Source organism: Anabrus simplex, chromosome 1 (assembly GCF_040414725.1).
Source record: "Anabrus simplex isolate iqAnaSimp1 chromosome 1, ASM4041472v1, whole genome shotgun sequence".
Classification (NCBI taxonomy): Eukaryota; Metazoa; Arthropoda; class Insecta; order Orthoptera; family Tettigoniidae; genus Anabrus; species Anabrus simplex.
In genome coordinates, this window is record NC_090265.1 from 772,411,373 (window position 1) to 772,436,714 (window position 25,342).

A 25,342-nucleotide genomic window follows, 5' to 3' on the forward strand; every position below is an offset into this window, starting at 1 on the left:
AGCCAACAGCTTTATGTCGTCGAGCCATCTCTTCAGGGGTCTTCCAATGCCTCTCTTGTGTCCCCATGGTCTCCAGTGAACAATCCTAGAGGTCCACCTGTTGTAGTCTTGTCGGGCTACGGGTCCTACCCATTGCCATTTTAGTCTTGCTACTATCTCTAGGATGTCTGTTACATTAGTTCTTCTCCTGATGTCCTCTGAACGGATCTTATCCCTAAGGCTGATCCCTAGCATCTGTCGCTCCATGGCTCGTTGTGTTCGCTGAAACTTGCGAGCACTTTCCTTCGTCAGAGTCATCGTTTCCAGACCGTAAGTTGTAACTGGCAGCACGCACGTATTATAAACCTTGGTCTTCAGGTTAATTGGAACATCCTTGTTGGTGAGGATGAATCTTAGTTTTCGGAATGCAGTCCAACTCACCTATTCTGCGAGGAATTTCTGCACGTTGGTTGTCTTTTCCAAGTTTTATCTTATGTCCAAGATAGATGTACTCATCGACAGCTTCTATATATTGGTTTCCCATTTTAAGTGGTCGACTCTCTGGGCTTAGTATTTTCGTTTTATCGATGTTCATTTCCAAACCAATCTTAGCAGAAGCAGTTTTTAATTCTTGGATCATGCTTTCTAGCTCATCTAGATTTTCACTTATGAGCACAATGTCATCGGCAAAACGTAGGTGGTTCAAATATAACCCGTTGATTTTTATTCCTTTATTATCCCAATTAAGGGTTTTGAATACATCTTCCAAGGCAAGGGTAAACAGCTTTGGAGAGATTGTGTCACCTTGTCGAACTCCTTTGCCAACTGGGATTTTATTGGTGATGAGGTCTTCGTCCACTCTGACTACCATTGTTGCTTGATCATAAATGTTTTCCAGAAGCTTTATATACCTTGAGTTTATCATGGCATTTTGAAGTGCCTTCATGATTGCCCAGATCTCCACTGAGTCAAAAGCTTTTTTATAATCAATGAAGGCCAGATGAATCTTGATGTTGTACTCAATGGTTTTCTCAAGAATAAGACGAATAGTCTGGATGTGTTCAACAGTTGAGAAACCTTTACCAAATCCCGCTTGCTCGGCAGGTTGATAAAAATCCAGTTCTCTTGTGAGGCGGTTGGTTACAATTTTAGTCAGGAGCTTGTAAAGGTGTGATAACAAACTCACAGGACGATAGTTCTCTAAATTTTCCTTATCACCTTTCTTGAAGAGAAGTATCACTTCAGCATTTTTCCAATTTTCTGGTATTCTTCCAGAGTTAATACACTTGTTCATGAGTATTCTCACGGCTTCTAGCAGATCTCTTTTACCTAATTGCAGCATTTCATTCGTTATTTTATCCTCACCAGGGGATTTTTTATTCCTTAGTTGTTTAAGAGCATTTTCAATCTCAGCAGTGGTTACTTCCGGTGTTACTTCATGTGTATAATTCTGGGCTAGTTGTTCATCACTGGATGGTTTATTAATGGTTGATGTATACAGCTTGTAGTAGAAATCTCTAATAACTTCAGTAATGTTTTGCCTATCTGTGACTATTTCTCCATTTTGGTTCTTAAGTTTTGTAATTTTTGGTCTTCCTGTAGACATGCTGTTCTTTAAAATCTTCATGTTTTTATTTTCTTCAATTGTCTGCATGATCATGTTATTATTAAATTTCCTTAGATCTTTTCTTATTTCCTTGCGAATGGTCTTGTTAAGATTTTTGTATTCTGCTGTATCCCTGTTCATTGTCTTCCTGTCCTTAATGAGCTGCATGGTATTGAGTGAAAGTCGGCTCTTCTTATTAGTTTTCTTCAATGGGATCTCCTTTGCTGCATTTTGAATACTGATTGTAATTTTCTCATTAAGTTCGTTCACGTCCAAGTATTTCAAATCTTCTGTTGGGTTAAGTTTTTTGGTAAGAGCTTGTTGAAATGATGATTGATGTGTTTCTAAGTCCTCTACTCTTGGAAAAGTGTACCCCCTTGCCATTTTGGACCGTTCAAGTTTGAGGTCAAATGTAAAGGTTGCTCGAACTAGCCTATGGTCGCTTCCTGTATCAAATCTATTGAGAACAGTAACATCTGTACAATATTTCTTCTTGTTGGTCAGGATAAAATCTATCTCATTCTTGGTTTGTCCATCGGGGCTCTTCCATCTCCATTTTCGTTGGATGGGCTTTTTAAAGAAAGTATTCATGCAATAGAGATTTTCGGCTGTGAGATTTTCTAGCAATCTTTCTCCTCTTTCGTTTCGATCGCCTAGTTCATATGTACCAATGTTCAATGGTCTCCGATTTCCTTTTGACCCACTTTTGCATTGAAGTCTCCAATGATGATACAGAGTTGTGTCTTTTCTGAATTTTTCGCATTGGTGATATCTTCATACAGCTGTTCCACTGCCTCTTCATCAGAAGTACTGGTTGGAGCATAGACATGTATGACTTGTATGGAGAATTTACTATTCAATTTGAGGACGATATATATCACTCTGAAAGAGACACAAATCATATTGTGTATGAATTCTTTGATATTTTTATTGACAAGAATAGCAACCCCATGTGTAGAAACATCCCCGTTATTACGTAAGATGACATGACGTGATGGAAGGGTCTCAGCTTTTTCTCCTTGAAGGCGAGTCTCACAAATACCCAGGGAAGATTTGGTAATAACCTGGAAAGGCTAGGTCAAGCAGCAGGGAAACCTTTCTGGACAGTAATAAAGAATCTTAGGAAGGGAGGGAAAAAGGAAATGAACAGTGTTTTGAGCAATTCAGGTGAACTCATAACAGATCCCAGGGAATCACTGGAGAGGTGGAGGGAATATTTTGAACATCTTCTCAATGTAAAAGGAAATCATCATGGTGGTGTTGCAAACAGTCAAGCTCATGGGGAGGAGGAAAATGATGTTGGTGAAATTATGCTTGAGGAAGTGGAAAGGATAGTAAATAAACTCCATTGTCATAAGGCAGCAGGAATAGATGAAATTAGACCTGAAATGGTGAAGTATAGTGGGAAGGCAGGGATGAAATGGCTCCATAGAGTAGTAAAATTAGCGTGGAGTGTTGGTAAGGTACCTTCAGATTGGACAAAAGCAGTAATTGCACCTATCTATAAGCAAGGGAACAGGAAGGATTGCAACAACTATCGAGGTATCTCATTGATTAGTATACCAGGCAAAGTATTCACAGGCATCTTGGAAGGGAGGGTGCGATCAGTCGTTGAGAGGAAGTTGGATGAAAACCAGTGTGGTTTCAGTCCACAGAGAGGCTGTCAGGATCAGATTTTCAGTATGCGCCAGGTAATTGAAAAATGCTACGAGAGGAATAGGCAGTTGTGTTTATGTTTCGTAGATCTAGAGAAAGCATATGACAGGGTACCGAGGGAAAAGATGTTCGCTGTACTGGGGGACTATGGAATTAAAGGTAGATTATTAAAATCAATCAAAGGCATTTATGTCGACAGTTGGGCTTCAGTGAGAATTGATGGTAGAATGAGTTCTTTGTTCAGGGTACTTACAGGAGTTAGACAAGGCTGTAATCTTTCACCTTTGCTGTTTGTAGTTTACATGGATCATATGCTGAAAGGTATAAAATGGCAGGGAGGGATTCAGTTAGGTGGAAATGTAGTAAGCAGCCTGGCCTATGCTGACGACTTGGTCTTAATGGCAGACTGTGCCGAAAGCCTGCAGTCTAACATCTTAGAACTTGAAAATAGGTGCAATGAGTATGGTATGAAAATTAGCCTCTCGAAGACTAAATTGATGTCAGTAGGTAAGAAATCCAACAGAACTGAATGTCAGATTGGTGATACAAAGCTAGAACAGGTCGATAATTTCAAGTATTTAGGTTGTGTGTTTTCCCAGGATGGTAATATAGTAAGTGAGATTGAATCAAGGTGTAGTAAAGCTAATGCAGTGAGCTCGCAGTTGCGATCAGCAGTATTCTGTAAGAAGGAAGTCAGCTCCCAGACAAAACTATCTTTACATCGGTCTGTTTTCAGACCAACTTTGCTTTATGGGAGCGAAAGCTGGGTGGACTCAGGATATCTTATTCATAAGTTAGAAGTAACAGACATGAAAGTAGCAAGAATGATTGCTGGTACAAGCAGGTGGGAACAATGGCAGGAGGGAGCTCGGAATGAGGAGATAAAGGCTAATTTAGGAATGAACTCGATGGATGAAGCTGTACGCATAAACCGGCTTAGGTGGTGGGGTCATGTGAGGCGAGCGAAGGAGGATAGGTTACCTAGGAGAATAATGGACTCTGTTATGGAGGGTAAGAGAAGTAGAGGGAGACCAAGACGACGATGGTTAGACTCGGTTTCTAACGATTTAAAGATAAGAGGTATAGAACTAAATGAGGCCACAACACTAGTTGCAAATCGAGGATTGTGGCGACGTTTAGTAAATTCTCAGAGGCTTGCAGACTGAACGCTGAAAGGCATAACAGTCTATAATGATAATGTATGTATGTATGTAATGTGTGTATGTATGTATGTCATGCAGTTCTTGTTCTAGCCTTTCAAGATCTTCAGCTAGTCTCATAGTTCTTATGTTGTATGTGGCTATTCTTACTTTTTTAGTCGTTCTTTTCGAATTTTTGCCTCCCCCAGAATCCTTGAGGCAGACTGACGTATTGTCAGTGTGAGATTCTGAGTCTTTCACTCTACTCACCAGGGGTAGTTTCGTTTGAAAATTCGAAGTCATAGGAGTTTATGGAAGGTGTTCGGCAATAAAACACCACGCTTGCCAGACGTGTTGGTGAGTTGCGATTCAGCCGCCCCTAACATGGGGAACAGACGCTGTCGGGGTACCGCCACTAACATGTGGAACCGTCGTGCCCTTTGTGTGTTGTACACGTATTAATCCCCATGTACAGGGCTGCCTCTTCCAACATCTCCGCCGTACCGAAGGTCACCCTCTCCGCCGCTGATGTCGTTGAGGTCTTCACTCGTAACCCTGATCTGGGACCCTTACCAGATACTACACACCGGGTCAGCGTGCTCTGGGACTCACATAGGCAGGGGCGCCACTCCCTCCAAGGAGGGTCTCTACCTGCTATCAAACCCGTTGCCTTACCCTGTATGAATACAGCCGCTCCTAACATGGAGAACAGACGCTGGGTGTAGCCGCCCACTCTGGATCAGACGCTACACGTCGTATCAAAATTTGCCCTTCTTAAGATGGCTGACAAAATGGGCAGGCTCTGTGTCCTAGGCAACCGCGTGAAAAGAGAGTAGAGTGCACATCACCTTTGTGGTCTCCATGGTAGTGATGGCAGACGAGACAAGATGGGTGCCAGTTAGGGAAAAATGTTTAAAAGAGATATAACGAGTTTCCATCTAAGTAGTGATATCTGTGGAACTATTGTAGCAGTGAACAAGATGGCAGATATTTAGGGCACAAAACTGAGAATAAATATGACCCTAAAACACTATTAAATGAACGTGGACTCCCTAGATAACACTAGCATAAACTCAGCACCTAAAATAAAATCACAAATACCCTCTGGAAACCACAAACGAAGTGCAGTTCTTCTTAACAAATGGATATAAGACGCACTGCCACTACACAAGATCAACTGAAACCCGTTAATTATTCATCAATGTTTCAAAGTCGGATATATCATCCGAGTATTATCTTCCAATAAGCACAAATGCTTCATTTGTTAAATTTTATAGGTTGGCTTATTTCAAACTCCTACGGAAAATACATTATCGAGTGGTTTAAACTTCATTACCTAATTTGATGGATCCATATTTATGGCTTCATTATAACAAAATTTGACCGGCTTCTAATTCATTAAATCATCCTTTCATTTTAATTACCGCTTATTGGGTTTCATTATTAAGTTACTGAACATTATTTCCAAAATCTGAAGTTGACCTGTGCTATCTCTACGAGTTAATTTAAGTTACATTCATTAAATCATTAAATTATATATAGGGCCCGGATTTTAAAAAAATGCATATGCGCATATGCAATTACATATTTTGACATATTTTGAGGGTTAGTGCATATTCTAGACGTAACAGCATATTCCGGTATATAATGTCTGAATTTAAGGATAATTACAAGAACTACTAAAATAAATCTGTTTTATACATCCCTAGCTAGTTGCCTATTTTATGTTCATCCCTCGCTAGTTGGTATTTTCGACTGTCTGTGTAACGGCACTTTACTTTCACAACTGACAATGGCAACAGATAGCTTAGGTGTGGGTAGGCAGGCTGGACTTCCCTGAATTCCTTTCTCTACCACAGCAGATAATAATCTCAGGGGGCTGGGCACTTGGTCAGGACAGAAGTATCTTCAGTTCACTAGTTACGTTCCATTTTAGTGCCCTGCATCTCATTTCTAAAAGTGTTAGTTTAAAAAAAAATGCCTAAGGAAAAGAGCAGCAGAAGAGATTTACTAAATCAGTGGGTGTTGGGTAATAGGGACTATTCAACAGATGGTGTCATCGTGTACTGTCAAGTTTGCTCAAAGGAAGTGAAATGTGAAAAGAAATTTCAGCTTGAACAGCATTCAAAAACTGCACATATTAAAGCAAAGGAGGAGAAGAACAGCACACCACAACAACTACTTTTTACACAGGTAAAGCCCAAGTCCTGTAGTCTTAATACATTTTCAAATGATCTTAGTAGGGCTTTCGTATGCAGCAACATTTCATGGAATAAATTAAACAATCCAGTTCTGCGATCATTTCTCGAGAAATATTGCGTAAATCAAAAAATCCCAGATGAATCAACTCTTAGGAAAAATTACCTACCTGCGCTATATGAATCTACCGTGGAATTGATCCGTTCTGATATCGGAAGGAACTGTGTCTTGATATTGGTGGATGAGACAACGGATTCGTGTGGCCGTTACATAGCAAATTTCGTGGTTGGTAAATTACATCCAGACGTTCCCGGTAAGCCACATCTTCTTGCTTGTAAAGTACTAGAGAAAACCAACCATAGCACAATAGCAAGATTTGTAAATTATTCTCTGCGACTATTGTGGCCATCTGAAATTGAGACTAATTGTTGTAAAGTGCTTGTACTACTCACAGATGCAGCTTCGTATATGTTGAAAGCAGCAAAGGCCCTCCAAGTATTTTATCCAAAACTCATACACGTAACCTGTTTAGCGCACGGATTACACCGCATTGCAGAAGAAATACGCGCACAGTTTCCATCTGTTAACAATTTAATTGGATGTGGGAAGAAACCGTTTCTGAAAGCACCAGCTCGTGTCCAGCTCTACAAAGATTGTCTACCTGAAGTTCCTTTGCCACTTGAACCTGTCCTGACAGGGTGGGGGACATGGTTATCTGCAGTATCATTTTATCAGGAACATTTTAATGAAGTGAAAGAAGTGGTTACAAAACATGAAGATGAACATATTGCGTGTGTCCGTGATGCAAAAGGTGTGTTTGAAACCGCTACTGTTTATTAAGATGTGAATTTCATTCATACACATTTTTCTAAACTTCCAAAAGCCATTGAGAGCTTAGAATCTTCTGGTACTCTCCTCCATGAATCACTGAAAAAGCTGCATCTTCGTTGAATTACGCTCCAGGCGAAATTGGAGAGAAGATTAAATGCAAGTTAGAAAAGGTGTTGAATTCGAACCCAGGACTGAAGAAGATTAAGTTAATTAGTCAATACTTTAGTGGAACTAGGGTATCCTTGCCAGATGTATGCTCCGAAACGTTGGTGCCCATGTATAAGTACTGTCCAATTACATCAGTTGATGTAGAACGATCATTTTCAGCCTATAAACTCATTTTGACGGACAACAGACATAGTTTGTCTCCAGAAAACATTGAAAGACTACTAGTTACTTATTGTGATGCTTCTTTTTGCAATAAATGATACCTGTAAATAGGTAAGTGAATAAAATTGCATGTTTAAGAGCATATTTCCTTATTTTCCGTGCATATATTGTAACATTTTAGTGCATATTTGCATGCATATTTTCAGGTTTTTAGTGCATATAAATCCGGGCCCTAATTATATATTATTAAATCAAAATAAAATTATTAAATTATCGAATTATCAAATATCGTCCGCCTGTGTGGTGTAGTGGTTAGTGTGATTAGCTGCCACCCCTGGAGGCCCGGGTCCGATTCCCGGCTCTGCCACGAAATATGAATAGTGGTACGAGGGCTGGAACGGGGTCCACTCAGCCTCGGGAGGTCAACTGAGTAGAGGTGGGTTCGATTCCCACTTCAGCCATCCTGGAAGTGGTTTCCCACTTCTCCTCCAGGCAAATGCCGGGATGGTACCTAACTTAAGGCTCCCCTCCAAACTTCCTCTCCCCCTGCAAGGTCCCTGCTCAGCATAGCAGGTGAGGTTGCCTGGGCGAGGTACTCGCCATCCTCCCCAGTTGTATCCCGACCCAGAGTCTGAAGCTCCAGGATACTGCCCTTGACGCTTTAGAGGTGGGTTCACTCGCTGAGTTCGAGGGAAAACCCGACTCTGGAGAGTAAACAGATTTATAAGAAGAAGAATGATCAAATACCAAATTATTTAATTGATTAAATCATCATCTTTCTTTTCGAAACTCATCTAGAATAACTACAACGAAACGGAGGCGGACTGAACAAGCACATCTGACCTAATTATAAACATGAGTAAATCCGATTAGAAAAGTTCAACTTCACACTCACGTATAACCAGCTGTCTCTGTACTAAGTTCCACCAACAAAGAAACTACAAGTTAATGATTTACACTAAATGAAAATCTGTAGCGAAGGGCCCTACGTAATATAAATACAATTACAATAACCTTAAATTCCCTAAACTTTAACTAAAGTCACGACGTTAAATAATTAACCCTGACAGTAACACGTCTATAAATATCGCTTTAGTTACACCACACGTTTCGAAGACGTGTCACTCAAAGCCTATTATTTAAAGTTACATTAAAGTTACCAGATGGAATGAACAAGGAATAGAGGTGGTAGAGGGGATAACTCTCCCCCCTTACGAGGAATAGATGGCATTCATTCGTACAACACGTCAGAAAAACGTATGGTGTTACTGTCAGGGTTAAATAGCCTTGTGCTGTGGTTCTACCTAATCAATTGGAATTGCGTAAGATAACATCATACTTAGTCTTCAGTGACTCTATCTCAATGGGATATAAACCTTAACATTCGAACGGTGTGACGTGGGGAGTCATGACTTGAAATTTAATACATCTGTTATTATTTTCGCTCCCTGGCATGTATCTGTCAGCACTCCGCGCTATCTCCGTAATAACGCAAGTTCATTCAGCCTCGTCTAAATACATTATATAAGCTAGCCTCCGTTGGGCTCGTAACAAATATTCCTCACAATATATACTTAGGAATACACAATGTCTTGCCTTCATCTATGGCATTCACTGGTTCAAACCTCACCAGGATTCACAAAAAATATTCCTGAAGAATATTTATTCTCTTGCATTCAATTATCAACTTCGTCATATTTCATTCCACATTATCAATGGTTCTCTTCCTCTCACTGTTCTGAATGTTTAAACATCATTTCTCAAACAAGACACACAATTAATTTAATAATGAAATGTTGAAAAACATGAAATAAGTCACAGCACATATCGCTAACCTGATAAAATTCAAATCACTTAGCCATGAACAATGACTCAAAATAACAACTGTAATATTCACTGATGGTCACTGGCTCGAAGAGCGAAAAAAGTCATACTACATGCCATACTGCTTACATGCCCCACGAATTACTTAAATGTACTTAATGCCATCTAGTCTTATAAACATTTCACTAACACACGCTGATATCATTTCAGAAGATTATTTAACACACGCTTAAGAATAGATTCTGAAGATCAAATTAACACTATCACACGAAGATTATATACAAAAATGTAAACCCGCGAGGCATTGTAACACACATAAACTATATAAATCTATCTGACCCTTCTTACTATTTAAATAAAACAAATCTTAAACGTTACATGCAAGAAGTTACTATTTACAAATTTATACAGGCAGCTAGTTATGCATGCTATATGAAATTAAATAAAATCAGATGTACTCATCCCTGTCCGCTCCGGTCCATGATTCAGCAACGCACCATCTCTGCCATCGGGTCGGCTCATCGATGTGTTGCTCACTGCATCACGACGGAAATACCGCCATCTTTAGGGCTCTCCTCCATAGTTCTCCTCTTAAAGTTCATGGTAAAGTTCGGTAAACTCGTGTCCGCACAATCGCGAAGTTCACTGAGCATAAAACATACAATCAATTATTATACAAGTTACAAAACACAGTAAATAATTCTTCCGAAAAACACTCAATTCGCTTAATAGTTCGATCTGTATCTTATTTCCAGCGGAATCTATTATTCAATGTTAATTCAAGTTCTAGCGTGCCTCGCAAATTCATTATTAACCCACGAGTGGTCGCTATATGAGATTTTCTCTCATATTATTTTTTGTTGTGATATTACTTCACAGTGATGAAAGGGAGGTGACTGTTCCCTCTTCTAGCTGAGTTTATAACTGTCGTGAGTAGAGCGATTCACATTTGAAGGGTAAGCACCCCCTCCCCTAGTCAGAACAAAGGTTCCTATATATCCGTGCGCGCTGTGTGAGAGTTTCTCTCATCGCGCGACCAATGGCGTTTGTGTTATGTTGAAGTGGAGCGGAAAACATACTCCTGTTGTACGCGGTAGTATTTGTATTATGAGCACTTCTTGTTTTTGAAAATGTTATTGTGTTCAGAAACCTTGCTTTTTACGTAAATGTTACTAGATATAATGCATGTGTGAGATTTTATTTTTTTACAACTCCAGGACGGAAGTTATTTTTATGTACATTGCATATGTTATTTTAAGTAGCAATTTCTGTCTTTAATAAACAGCTAATCATTTCATATTTATGTCCGGCCCCATGGCTAAATGCTTAGCGTGTTGGCCTTTGGTCACAGGGGTCCCGGGTTCGATACCCGGCAGGGTCGGGAATTTTAACCATAACTGGTTAATTTCACTAGCACGGGGGCTGAATGTATGTGTCGTCTTCATCACCATTTCATCCTCATCACAATGCGCAGGTCGCCTACGACAGTCAAATCGAAAAACCTGCACATGCGGAGCCGAACTTGTCCTCAGACACTCCCGGCACTAAAAGCCATACGCCATTTCATTTTCTTTATTTAATTTTTTCTAAAATATATAAGGTAGAACTTTCGTTTGATTTCAGTGGTAAATTTCAGCCTTAACGCCCCACAAAACAGTGAAAAATATCATATTTATTTTAATGTGAGAGAAAGTCTCACGCGCGACCATTCGCGTTACAGTTTGGCTAGCGACCACTTGCGGGTTAACCAGTTCTGACACTGCTTGAGGAACAAGTCTCTCGGCACTTTACACCGTTATAATTACTAATCAGTGACGATTTATCACTATTAATTCCCGTATGGGAAAATCCCTGCGGATTAAGTCCTGGATCAAAAAGGACTTATTGTTTCTATACTCAGAAATGCTCAGTATTCACGTTTCCGGCGACGATCTCAAAACACGTCCGACACCTTCAGTCCAGAAGCTTAGAGAACCTCTTATCCAGACCGCGTGCCTTCTAGACCAAAGGTCTCAGTGAATCCCCGGCTAGATTGCATCACGTTCTATCTTTTGCAACCACATATTTAATCACATATGCTTGCCAGGATATCATAATTACATTTTTACAGATTTATACGAGTCTTATATTCTTTTAGTAATCATTGCTTCCTCCTCTGCGAACCATGTGACCTTGCCGCGGTGGGGAGGATTGCGTGTCCCAATGAAGCAGATAGCCGAGCCGCAGGTGCAACCATATCGGATGGGTATCTGTTGAAAGACCAGACTAAGGAATGGTTCATTGAAAGGGGGGTAGCAGCCTTTAGGAACTTACAAGGGCGGGAGACTGTATGATTGACTGATATGGCCTTGTAACAATACTCAACATGGCTTAGCTGTGTTGATACTGCTACACGGCTGAAGGCAACGGGAAACTACAGCCGTAGCTAACTCCCTAGGAAATGCAGCTCACTGTGTATGAATGATGTACTGATGATGGCTTCCTCCTGGGTAAAATATTCCAGAAGTAAATTAGTCCTCCATTCGAACCTCCGGGTGGGGACTACACGAGAGGGGGCGATCATCAGGAAGATGGATACTGACATTCTGCGAGTCGGAGCGTGGAATGTTAGAAGTTTGAATCGTTGTGGTAGATTAGAAAATCTGAAAAGGGAGATGGATAGACTAAAGTTAGATGTAGTTGGTAAAGTGAAGTACGTTGGCAGGAAGAACAGGATTTCTGGTCAGGCGACTACCGAATTATCAACACAAAATCAAACAGAGGAAATGCAGGAGTTGGTTTAATAATGAATAAGAAAATAGGGCAGCGGATAAGCTACTACAACCAGCATAGTGAAAGAATTATCGTCGTCAAGGTAGACACCAAACCAATGCCCACCACAATAGTGCTGGTCTATATGCCTACTAGCTCAGCGGATGATGAAAAAAATCAAAGGAACATATGAAGAGAGAGAGGATTTAATACAATAAGTAAAAGTTGACGAGAATCTAATTGTGATGGGAGGCTGGAATATAGTGGTAGGCCAAGGAAGAGAAGGTAATACAGTAGGAGAATTCGGATTGGGACACAGGAACGAAAGAGGAAATCGGCTGGTTGAATTCTGCACTTATCATAATTTAGTCCTTACCAATACTTGGTTCAAACACCACAAACGACGGCTTTATACGTGGACGAGACCTGGAGACACTGGAAGGTATCAAATAGACTTCATTATGATTAGGCAGAGATTCAGAAACCAGGTGTTAATTGCAAAACTTTCCCAGGAGCAGACGTGGACTCTGACCACAACTTGTTGGTCATGAAATGCCATCTGAAGTTGAAGAAATTGAAGAAAGGAAAGAATGCAAAAAGATGGGATCTAGACAAAATGAAAGAAAACAATGTGTGGGATAGTTTCAAGGAACATGTTGCAAAAGGACTAAATGAAGAGGCTGAAGGAAACAAAATAGAGGAAGAGTGGATATTCATGAAAAATGAAGTTAGCAGGGCTGCTGAAGAAATGTTAGGAAGGAAGAAAAGATCAACTAAGAATCAATGGATGACCCAGGAGATACTAGACCTGATTGATGAACGACGAAAATACAAGAATGTTAAAAATGAAGAGGGCAGAAAAGTATACAGGCGATTTAAGAATGAAGTGGATAGAAAGTGCAAGGTAGCTAAGGAAGACTGGCTGAAGGAGAAGTGCAAGGATGTCGAAGGTTGTATAGACCTAGGAAAGGTAGATGATGCATACAGGAAAATCAAGGGAACCTTTGGAGAAAGGAAATCTAGGTGTATGAATATTAAGAGCTCAGATGGAAAGCCACTTCTAGGGAAAGAAGACAAAGCAGAAAGATGGCAGGAACATATCTAACAGTTGTATCAAGGTGAAGATGTAGATAATTTGGTTCTGGAACAAGAAGAGCCTGTTGATGCTGATGAAATGGGAGACCCAATTTTGAGGTCAGAGTTTGACACAGCTGTGAGAGACCTAAATAGGAACAAGGCACCTGGAATTGATGACATTCCCTCTGAATTACTGACTGCCTCAGGAGAAACCAGCATGGCAAGGTTATTCCATTTAGTGTGTAAGATATATGAGACAGGAGAAGTCCCATCAAATTTTCGGCAGAATGTTATTATACCTATTCCCAAGAAAGCCGGTGCTGACAGGTGTGAAAACTATCGCACCATTAGTTTAGTATCTCATGCCTGCAAAATTTTAACACGTATTGTTTACAGAAGAATGGAAAACAAGTTGAAGCTGAGTTAGGAGAAGATCAATTTGTTTCAGAAGAAATGTAGGAACATGTGAAGCAATCCTGACTTTACGTCTGATCTTAGAGGTTCGAATCAAGAAGGACAAGGCCACGTACATGGCATTCGTAGATCTAGAAAAGGCATTCGATAATGTTGATTGGACCAAGCTGTTTAAGATTCTGAAGGCGATTGGGATCAGATACCGAGAACGAAGATTTATCTACAATCTGTATAGAAATCAGTCTGCAATGATAAGAATTGAGGGCTTTGGAGAAGAAGCAGCGATCCAGAAAGGAGTGAGGCAAGGCTGCAGTTTGTCCCCCCTCCTTTTCACCGTTTACATAGAACAGGCAGTGAAGGAAATCAAAGAGGAATTTGGAAAGGGAATCACAATCCAAGGAGAGGAAATCAAAACCTTGAGATTTGCCGATGATATTGTTATTTTATCCGAGACTGCAGAAGATCTTGAGAAGCTGCTGAATGGTACGGACAATGTCTTGGGTAAGGAGTACAAGATGAAAATAAATAAGTCCAAAACAAAGGAAATGGAATGCAATCGAACAAAGGCAGGTGATGCAGGAAATATTAAATTAGGAAATTAAGTCTTCAAGGAAGTAGATGGATATTGTTACTTGGGTAGTAAAATAATTAACGATGGCAGAAGTAAGGAGGGCATAAAATGCAGATTAGCACAACCAAGGAAGAGCTTTCTTAAGAAAACGAATGTGCTCACTTCAAACATTGATATAGGAATTAGAAAGATGTTTTTGAAGACTTTCGTGTGGAGGGTGGCATTGTATGGAAGTGAAACATGGACGATAACTAGCTCAGATAGAAAGAGAATAGAAGCTTTTGAAATGTGGTGTTACAGAATAATGCTGAAGGTGCGATGGATAGATCCAATCACAAATGAAGAGATACTGAATCGAATTGGCGAGAGGAGATCGATTTGGCTAAATTTTACGATAAGAAGAAATAGAATGATACGACACATCTTAAGACATCCAGGGCTTGTTCAGTTGGTTTTTGAAGGAAGTGTAGGTGGTAAGAACGGTAGGGGTAGACCAAGATATGAATATGACAAGCAGATTAGAGCAGATGTAGGATAGGGTGGCATGGAGTGCTGCATCAAACCAGTCTATGGACTGATGACTCAAACAAAAACAATCATTTTTTCTGAATTTAGACTTATTTCACAGTGCTTTCACATTGGTACTCCTGCTACTGCATCAACTCCTCCTTTGCGCGCTACCTCGTGATTTGCTATCCGAAAGTTCTGCCAACATAACTCAGTAGTTCTGTCTCATATCGATCTCACGTTTCTTTCTCTTCAGAGTAGAAAATTCCATTACCCTCTTTCTGATGCAACTTCCGCTACTCCTCTACACGTGTGATGTTAAAGATATGATTCTGCAGGCCGCATTGCTACATACATCCTCCTTCAAATATGGACTCACCTTCTCAAATGCTACTTTTGTCATTACACTGTATTTATATGCCCTAACTGTTAATTTAAAAGAGCATGGATGAAAAGTTCTCAAGGCGATTCCTAGGTAAAAGTAGCTAGGACCTTGTACAGGAGGATAGGTTTTATCTACACTGGGTGGAGATTTATTTTAAAAGTATGATTTATTCAAACTTATTGGCAAATTGAAATTCATATCATCTTGGTGCAGTGAACCGCCATCTCCCGTATCACCTTCCCCAATGGTTCTCCAGGCAATCTCGTACTCCCGGGCCCTCTCGTCACCAAGGAATTGGACTCGTACTCCCAAGTCCGCTCACCAGCATGGAATGAACCCGTACCTCGAATCTGAAAGTCTCGAATTTCTCGAAGGTTTACGGAGATCTTGATGCGGGGTAATCACTCGTGATTTAACTTTATACGAGTGTCCACAGTCGTACAGTCCCCCAATATGTTAAGAATCACTTGACACTAAAGACTAACGTTAATATTGATGTAGGCGCACAATACCTGCAGACGTAAATTATTGAATGTCACTTCAAACGATGAAAATGCGGATAGCATTGATTTAATAAATGAAAAGATGGGACACATTTCATGGATAATTTACCACTGAAAATGATGAAACAAAATACCGTTCACTTGTAGTGCACTGTCTGTAGTTACTTGCCACAACGAAGAATAATATTGTCCCACTTGACACAAAATGGCTATTTAAGAGTTTATCCGCGATGAAATAAATGATAACTTGCCAATCACTCTTAGCACAGCGAATCTCGTAAAATTACAAAGTTACTGAAGAATACTTAGAATTAATTATTTATGTACGAGTATGAGCAGAAATCGAATTTACTCGAAAATCACTCGGTGGATTTTCTTGAGATTTGATAGTGGACACGTTCTTGTAAATGGCTACAGAATAAAGTATCTCCCAAGACAATGCGGCCATTATTAAAAAGGTTTGCTAAGTTTTTACCTCGAAGGTTCGAGAAGGCCTGGCTCATTGTTCCAGGTGTATCCATGTCACGAAGCAAGTTGGTGAGTTGGACGGGTAGTCAATCTCGCTCCTTATCTACGTCATTCACAGCTGTTTTGCTTACACGCTGGCTCGTCCTAGTAGATGTTAGCACGTCGAGCTTGTAGTTCTCAGCGCGCCTGATAATTATCCGACATGTACCGTGCGTTCCTGGTACAATATATATAGAGAGAGTACAGGATGACTGCAATTTATTGTCTCGCAATATGGCCTGATAGTGCCTGTTAGAATGTCTAAAATCAACAAGTGAGGTACTATCATCGACGTGCATAATTCGGACGTGGAACTACAATCAGCTAGGACAGAATGTTCCCCTCTTAACTTCGCTTCGGTTAGAGTACATTTCGGTTGAGACAAAGTGTGCCCTTCTGCGGCCAGATTCGGCTCGTTGACCCCGAGTGATATCTTTCAAGTTCTAGCCATATCTGTAATAACATTTGTGAGAAAAATTGGTAAGGCGCATGAAAATTGTGTAATAGTTGCGAACTTCGTCCAAGTTTCAAAATATCTTAATAACTTAATTTAAAGAATGTTGAAGCCTCCCGCAAACGGAGAAACAAGAAAGGAATCGAACAAGCCGCAATATCCGAGATTAGATATAAGAGAGCCAAAGGCGTAAGCGACAAGCGAGTTCGTGCACTGGTCCCGTCTACCCTGTGGAGCTAGATACGCCTGAAGACACTCTGTAATCAATGAAGAAATAATGTGACTTTATAACATTCGCGAAAGGATAGTTCAGCATAAACAAATATGTCCTCTTGTTTCTAACACTTGCGTGCCTCCCCACAGCCCATGCACATTTTCTACCTAAGACAATATTTGTAGATTTTGTTCTTCATCTTCTTGAGAAGCCATCTACCGCGGCTTGGCGGTAGTACTAGTATTTTTAACATCAGATTTAGCAGCTATAGGAGTGAATTTGTCTTTTTGACCTGGAACATTTGGAAAATTGCAAGCAATGATATTCTGTTTCCAGTACGGTGGTGGTGGTGGTGATTATCGTTTCAAGACGAACTACCATCCCGTATAGCACTAATCAGGAAGAAGATGGAAGAAGACCGGCATTTTGAAGAATGAAGGTATTGGAAAGATAAAGGGAAATGCTACTCCCTAGGCCTCACGAATCTAATACGTCTGAAGAGAATATGAGTTGATCAAGGGAGGTCGGATAGAACAGATAAAGGTGAGAAGACTGGCACAACTAAGTGGAAACAATGCCTGACTCGGCGGGTCCCCGTGGTCCCTCACAATTTGAGAGCCCCTGTAGTCCCCGTTATACGACAGGGGATGTTTTACACCTCCCTAGCCAGAGGGGAATACCATAGAGTACCGACTGGAGTAGTTTATCTTTCTTCCCCAGATGATATCTTTTACGAGCTTTCCCCACACACAAGTTGCTTTACGACGCACCTACACTGATAAGTCTTATGACGACGATGGGATGGGAAGGGGCTAGGAGTGGGAAGGAAGTGGCCGTGGCCAGCCTTTGCCAGGTGTGAAAATGGGAAACCATAGAAAACCATTCTCAGGGCTGCCGACAGTGGGGTACGAACCCACTATCTCCCGAATACTGGATACTGGCCGCACTTACGTGACTGCAGCTATCGAGCTCGGTTTTTACGAGTTTTGTGGGAAAGGAAAACCTCACTTGGTTTATTCATCCCGACTTTTTTGCTCTACGAGACGCGAACCACACGCCTTTAACACCACATTTCAAAATACCCGAGCTCTTTATAGTGACTGTATGTTTCAATTCATCCTTCCATTCCATAAAGGAATGTAGCAGAGACATACAATTTGAGAATGTGAACACCGCAGTCAAGCTAAATATTGCTTTTTGCAAAGTAGGGTTTTCATTCTGATGAATGTCCACCTCCGTAGCTGCCGTCCTCGAGGGCCCGGGTTTCATCCCCGATAATGCCAGAAATTGAAGGATGACAGGAGGGCTGGTAATACGGTTAAAAAAGTACATGCAACTCATCCCCAACGGCGGGTGTGCCTGAAAAGAGCTGCACTACATTGGGACGACCACGAGTTTATCTTACTTTATTTACCTTTATTCATCTCTAATTTTGATTTATGGTCTGGTTTATCTAATGATATGAAACCTAGCGTTTTTGTAATGTACCAGACAAGGACATACTCTTTCCTTCAGCTGTTCACAAATACTTTTACGAGTCATTTTAACCTACCAAAGTTCACTAACAATTCCGTTATCCTCTTAGAAATATGGTTCAATTAAAATGGAAATTGGTTCATTTTCCTGAACTCTTGTTAAGGTTACTTCTCTCCACTTCCTCTTAGGGAAGTATGTGGGTTTATGAGCAAAATGAACAAGTAGAAATCAAGTCAAGAAATGTTATTAAATTTGCGTTTGGAAAATTCAAACGATCATAAATATGTCCTTCAATAAAATATGTGACGTGATGTTACTTAGCAACCGTGCAGGCTGCGATGTGAAGTGTTGATGGTTGGCCATGATATACACATCCATGGCATGTGAAGCTCTCAAGGTACTGTTGCTAGGTAACATCGCGTTTCATGACATTATTTCGTTACACATATTTTCTGACGACCCCAGCTATAAGAAATGCAATACGAGTATTTATTATCGTTGGGAGCGGGTAACAAGTCATGACATCATTTTAGAATGGAGACCTAGGAAAGCAGGCACCCCGCAGGGTAATATTTTGGGACCACTACGTTTTTCACTTACATCAATGACATCTCGTCTACACTAAAATCATGCAGATATCACTATGTAGATGACCTTTAAATATACAGCCACTGTATGATAAGCGAATTATCAGATGCACTATAAAACATAAATGCTGACTTGAAACTACTAAGCGAATACGTAGGATCAAACAGGCTTCACATAAACACATCAAAAACACATGGAATCATTGTCGGTTCTCGAAAGTTACTAAGTGTGATCAACAATAATCATACTTCACCTCTGATAATAAACGATAAAGTCATTTCTTACAGTACAACAGTGAGAAACCCTGGTGTGACTGTGTCTGAAGCCCTAAATTGGACAGAACATACAAAAATACACTGGCGGAATAAAATATCCGAACACCAAGAAGGGGTTGTGCTAGATTATCGAACATTTGTAGGCGTGTTTATACATCTGAAAGGTGACGATGATTCAAATTTCCCGCAAATCGCATTAGTGTGGCTCTAGTAGCGGCCCCATGACCTTGCGCATCAAGTTTGTTTAAATGCGGGCTGAACTCTGCTAGAGCGTTAGTTACATGCGAGATTAGACGAAGTGACTGTGAGTGGGTCAAGAATGCCTTTACAAGGACAAAGAGGCCAGTATCAATAGCACACTGCTGTTGAACGAGGCAGCACAATAGGGCCACGTGAAGGTGGATTTTCCTTCCGCGCTATTGGAGAACGATTTGGCAGAAATGTGTCCACTGTGCTTGTGTGCTGGCAGCAGTAGTCACGAGAAGGTACGCTCGCAAGACCGGGCTCCGGATGTCCTCGTGGCACCACCGAGAGGGGGGACCACCGTATTCGGCGTATGGCTGTGGCGCAACGGACTGGACTGCAGCAACAATTCGAGCGGCAGTTGGCACCTATGTGACGCAACGAAATGTTCGAAATCGGTTACTTGATGGACAGCTCCGAGCCAGACACACTGTGGTGTTCATTCCACTTACCCCAAACCACCGCCGTCTGCGACTTCAGTGGTGTCAAAGCGAGAGCTCATTGGAGGATGGAGTGTAGGTCCGTTGTGTTTTCCGAAGGAAGCCGATTTGGTACCAGTGATGGCCTTGTGTTGGTTAGATGGAGGCCAGGTGAGCGCCTGCATTCTAGCTGTCTCCGGCGTCGACACACTGGACCTACACCGGGATATCTGGTCTGGGGAGCAATTTCCTCTGTCAGCAGGAGCACTCACGTGGTTATCCCACGCCCGCCGACTGCAGATGTGTACGTCCGTCTGGTGATTCGACCTGTAGTGCTGCCATTCATGTTTTCCAACAGGATAATACACGCCCCGTGCCCCTGTTGTAACCCAACGTGCTCTACAGAGTGGCGACACGTTGCCTTGACATGCTCGATCCTCCGAACTTCTCAATTCGAGCACCTATGGTACATCATTGGATGATAACTCCAGCATCATCCACAACCGGCATTAACTGTCCCTGTATTGACCGACCAAGTGCAAGAGGCATGGAACTCCATCCCGCAAGCTAACATCCGGTACCTGACGACACCAATGCATGCATGTTTGCATGCCTGCGTTCAACAGTCAGGCGATTACACCGGTTGTTAATGGACCAGGATTGCACTTTTGAGGTGGCTTTTCTCGCGCGAATAGTAACATGTAGTCTTGTGTCCTTAATCAATTAAATATATTGCCAACATTTCCGTATTCTACATTCATTATTTCATGGTGTTTGGATAGTTCCTTTTCTGCCAGTGTATATGTCAGAAAGTTTTTTCTTCTCTTTATCCATTGAAAAGAAACAAAGACGTCTTACCTCCAGGCATGCAACAGATACTAGCGCAGACTTTATTTATTCCTATCTTCGACTACTGTGACACAATCCTTGTTGACGTAACTAAGGAACAAACGATGAAAATGCAGCGAGCTTTCAACCGTTGCCTCAGATTCATGTTTTACTTGAGCTATGCTGCGAATGTAACTCCTTATTATCAAAAACTCCGCTGACTAAAACCTGACAAAAGACGTAAATATCATATACTTGTATTAAACGTATACAGCGCAACTCGCCTCAGTACATTTCCTCTAAATTTCATTTTCTCTCCTCATTGCATAACTGTAATACTCGCGCTGGATGTACTTTTGCAATACCTCTTCACCATTCATCTGCGTGTAACAATTCTTTTACTGTGGAATTCCTTACCAGTTAGTGTCAGGGACAGTGATTCATTGACTATATTCAAGAGATCTTGCCGAGATTATCTGCTGAAGACTACCGACTGACTTGTGCACTGTACAGCTCAGCGTGTGAATGGTGATAGCCTGTGTATTTCTGGTATATGTAGACCTAGTAGATAGTTATGTAATATATACATTTATTTTTTGTGTGTATGTGTGCCTTTGAGCAGTACTATTTCATATTGGTTAATTTACAGAATAATATTTAAATTCCATTATAACTCTGATATAGCGCGTGTTAGCATAATGTAATTATACTAAATTATCAACGTAATATAACTGCACAAGGGTATTGTAAATGTGGTTAAGTGTAAGAGAGGGCCATGCGCCTTAACTTCGCACTTGAACAAAAGTAAATAAATAAATAAATAAATAAATAAATAAATAAATAAATAAATAAATAAATAAATAAATAAATAAATAAATAAATAAATAAATAAATAAATAAATAAAAAAAAATAAATAAATAAATAAATACCAGAGGGCCCGGGTTCGATTCCCGGCTCTGCCACGAAATTTGAAAAGTGGTACGAGGGCTGGAACGGGGTCCACTCAGCCTCGGGAGGTCAACTGAGTAGAGGTGGGTTCGACTTCCACCTCAGCCACCCTGGAAGTGATTTTCCGTGGTTTCCCACTTCTCCAGGCAAATACCGGGATGGTACGTAACTTAAGGCCACGACCGCTTTCTTCCTTCTTTCTTGTCTATCCCTTCCAAACCTCCCATTCCCCGCAAGGCCCCTGTTCAGCATAGCAGGTGAGGCCGCCTGGGCGAGGTACTGGTCATTCTCCCCAGTTTCATCCCCAACCCAGAGTCTGAAGCTCCAGGATATTGCCCTTGAGGCGGTAGAGGTGGGATCCCTCGCTGAGTTCGAGGGGAAAACCAACCCTGGAGGGTAAGCAGATTAAGAAAGAAGAAAGAAGTACATAAATAAATAATAAATAATAAATAAATAAAAAATAAATAAATACATAAATTTATGTAATTTCTTGTTGTTGAGTTTTTGAGACTCTCGCGCTACCCGACGTTATTTCTTCCGTTCTGATGTCCATTACGCCATACGAGGTCATTTGGTTACTGAATTTTCTAATTTTTATTTCCTTGATAATCCGAAAGAGAGAAGTTCCATTACGTATCTTAGTGTGTTTAACCAGATTTATTGTCGTGATGTGAGTCCAGACCTAATTGGACTTGTATGTTTTTCCTGTTAACTTTTAATGTTCACTGTGACTTATTCACGTTATTGATTACGTAAAGGGGCATCGGAGGTCTGAACTGACTTGGTGGAGTGAGAAGTTTTATTGTTTGAATGTGTTTAAATATTGCTGAAATTGTTGTTGGAGGTGCCTTTGCGTGCCGATCCCACGGTGTAGGGGTAGCGTTCCTGCGGAGGACCCGAGTTCGATTCCCGGCCAGGTATGCGATTTTTACCTGTATCTAAGGGCTGGTTCGAGGTCCACTCAGTCTACGTTATTACAATTGAGGAGCTATCTGATGAGAGATGGCGGCCCCGGTCTAGAAAGCCACGAATAACGGTGGAGAGGATTCGTCGTGCTGGCCACACGACACCTCATAATCTCCAGGTCTTCGGGCTGAGCAGCGGTCGGGGCTCTTGCGCCATGGGGTTTGGTTTGGTGCATTTTCGTGTCAAACTTAATTTAAAATTGAAAATATATTCTCCTTCAGAACAATCTTAACTGCCGCAAGTGCTGCATGTAGTGAAAAATAAGCAGGTAAAATATAATTAGTTTACATTAACTCGGAAGTTATGCCAGTTTTTCATGTACTGCTTACGGAAGGTAAAACACGTTGTCAGAGACATGTTTTGATAAGACTATTAGCTGCAAAAATACAATTTCAGCTACACAGCGTTTTTATGAATATTTTAACAAACCCATTATATAATTTTAAAGACTGTGAGGACCTTCAAAACTCTTTTCCCAAACGTATACTTTGTTACTTACTGCGTTATGTCTGTAAACTCACGGTATGTTGCGCTGAGGGAAGCAAGTTAACTGTCATTTGCTTTTGAAGTAGGTCAGCTTACTGTTCTAGGAAAGAAATTACAAAAGGCGCAGGGAGGAACTTGAATAACACTTAGGTTTAAGAAGGCCATGATGTAATTTATGGACAGCTTTTCTCAATGACGACTTTCTAAGGCTTAAACTAGCGGTACGTTGCCATCTGAGCCCCAGCCTGACCATAATATTTCCGTTTCAGATGCGGGACTTGGTGAACAAACGCTCGTTCCTCCTTCGAAAGAAACTGGACAGTTTCCTCTCCTGGATGTTTCCCGAAACATGGGTACCGCTCTACTCCAGTGTCACCTTCAGCGATATGCCATACCATCGCTGTGTGCAGAACAAGGACTGGCAGGACAACGTGAGTATTTGTTCCATTATCATGAACATAGCTGTCCAGCATTCGACAGTGGGAAATTTGGGTTTCAATCCCTAAGACGTCTGGCTCCATGCCTAAATGGTTAGCGTGCTAGCCTTTGGCCCAAGGGTCCTGGGCTCGATTTCCGCTGGGTGGAAGATTATAACCTTCATTTTCTAATTCATATGGCTGAGTGGATGAGTGCCCTCTTCATTAGAAATCACCTTAGGTATGGTCGCATCCTCACAGACATGCAGGTCGCCTATGGGGCGTTCAGTAGGAAAATACCTGCAACAGGCCTCTCTGGAGATCACACGGCACTCTTCTTCTTCCTATTCTTCTTATTATTGTTATTGTTTATTCTACAGTTTAGTCGGTTAGTACATCATTGCAGTACACGTAATTACTTTTGAATAAGTATATTTTCATAATATGTGGAAGACCGGATTGTTTGATTTTTAGGGAATGAAGAGTTGCATATGCTTTTCTGCAGACACTTGTTATTCGATCATTCTTCATTGTACTCCGTACAGTAAAGTGAAAAGAGGAGCTGCGAATAGAGAATAGTGCTTGCATAGGGAAAGGCGTTGCCTTTAGGAATTGACGATGATGGCAACTTGTAGCGCTGTATTTGTATAAATGTAGAGAATGTCCTGTCAGAACACTGTAAGAGTAATAAAAGTGGTCACCATCACCCTCACCCTGAAACAAAGACACCACAAGCTATTGGATGACAGTGGTGACGATTAGTGTTTACAGGAAGATTACAAATGTAATCAGAAGAGGTCGAACCAGTACGAAGATTGAAGGTATGTATAAAAAAAGACCGTGAGGTGTATACAATGGGAGAATGCATAGGTCTCAGAAACATAATGGCGTTAAATTGCGGGAGAAGAAGAGTTGACCGAAGGAAAACAGAGAACAGTGAAACGGAAGCTCAGAGTAAATGGAATGAGGAAATAAAATTGTTTGGGAATGGTTTGTTAGTGCAATAGCAAGAAATTTTCCAATATAACGAACAATGCTCCAATACCATGTAATAGAAGTTGCAGGAAAGCTCGGAAAGGAAGATCTTACCGCTTCCGGTGGGTGGTCGGAAAGTTTTAAAAGAAGACATCAGACAATGTTGAGGGAGGTTTGCGGAGAGACTGGAGACGTCGCTGAGAAAACATTGGCAGACTGCAGTTCAAAAATTGTCTCTATATTGAACCCTTGATTTACCGTTCTATCGTTGGTCGGCCACAGCTGCTACAGTAGAGCAATATTGAACTCATAAATCTTGGGGTCGTTGCGGGAATGTTTCGGTCACGATCTTAACCAAACGATGGGGCTCAGAAGAGAGCCTAACTACTTGAAATGAGGAGCAAATATGTGCTAACTAACTTTTATTAAATTCTCAATGGCACACAAAAATTATATAAATCCTTGATCGACAATTAATATTATTAATTATGAAATGTTTCATCGCAGTCACATTGCATAGCGTCTATATTTTCTTTTACAATATCGAAGAATTTGCTTCGGTGAAAGTAGGAATATAATAAATTAGTGGACGGCGAAACAAAAAAAAAAAACTGAAAGGAAAACCTGAAAAATCGGGCACCTATTAATCCAGACGATAACTGAGAATTAATCCACACGATCCGTGAAAAATCTGATCTTCAACAACTAGAACGCCTGATTTACTCTCAATTAAGGTTATCCACCAGGCGAATACCCTTTCGGATACGGAACACC

General features: G+C 40.9%; 1 protein-coding gene across 1 annotated transcript in view; it reads left to right on the top strand.

The window, feature by feature from the left end:
* Nucleotides 1–25,342, top strand: part of cn (Kynurenine 3-monooxygenase cn) — a 163,515-nt gene that overhangs the window by 124,285 nt on the left and 13,888 nt on the right. Inside the window, exon 10 of the mRNA XM_067146690.2 lies at nucleotides 23,447–23,608. Within this exon, the coding sequence (XP_067002791.2) occupies nucleotides 23,447–23,608 (162 nt within the window). The remainder of the gene's footprint in view (nucleotides 1–23,446; nucleotides 23,609–25,342) is intronic.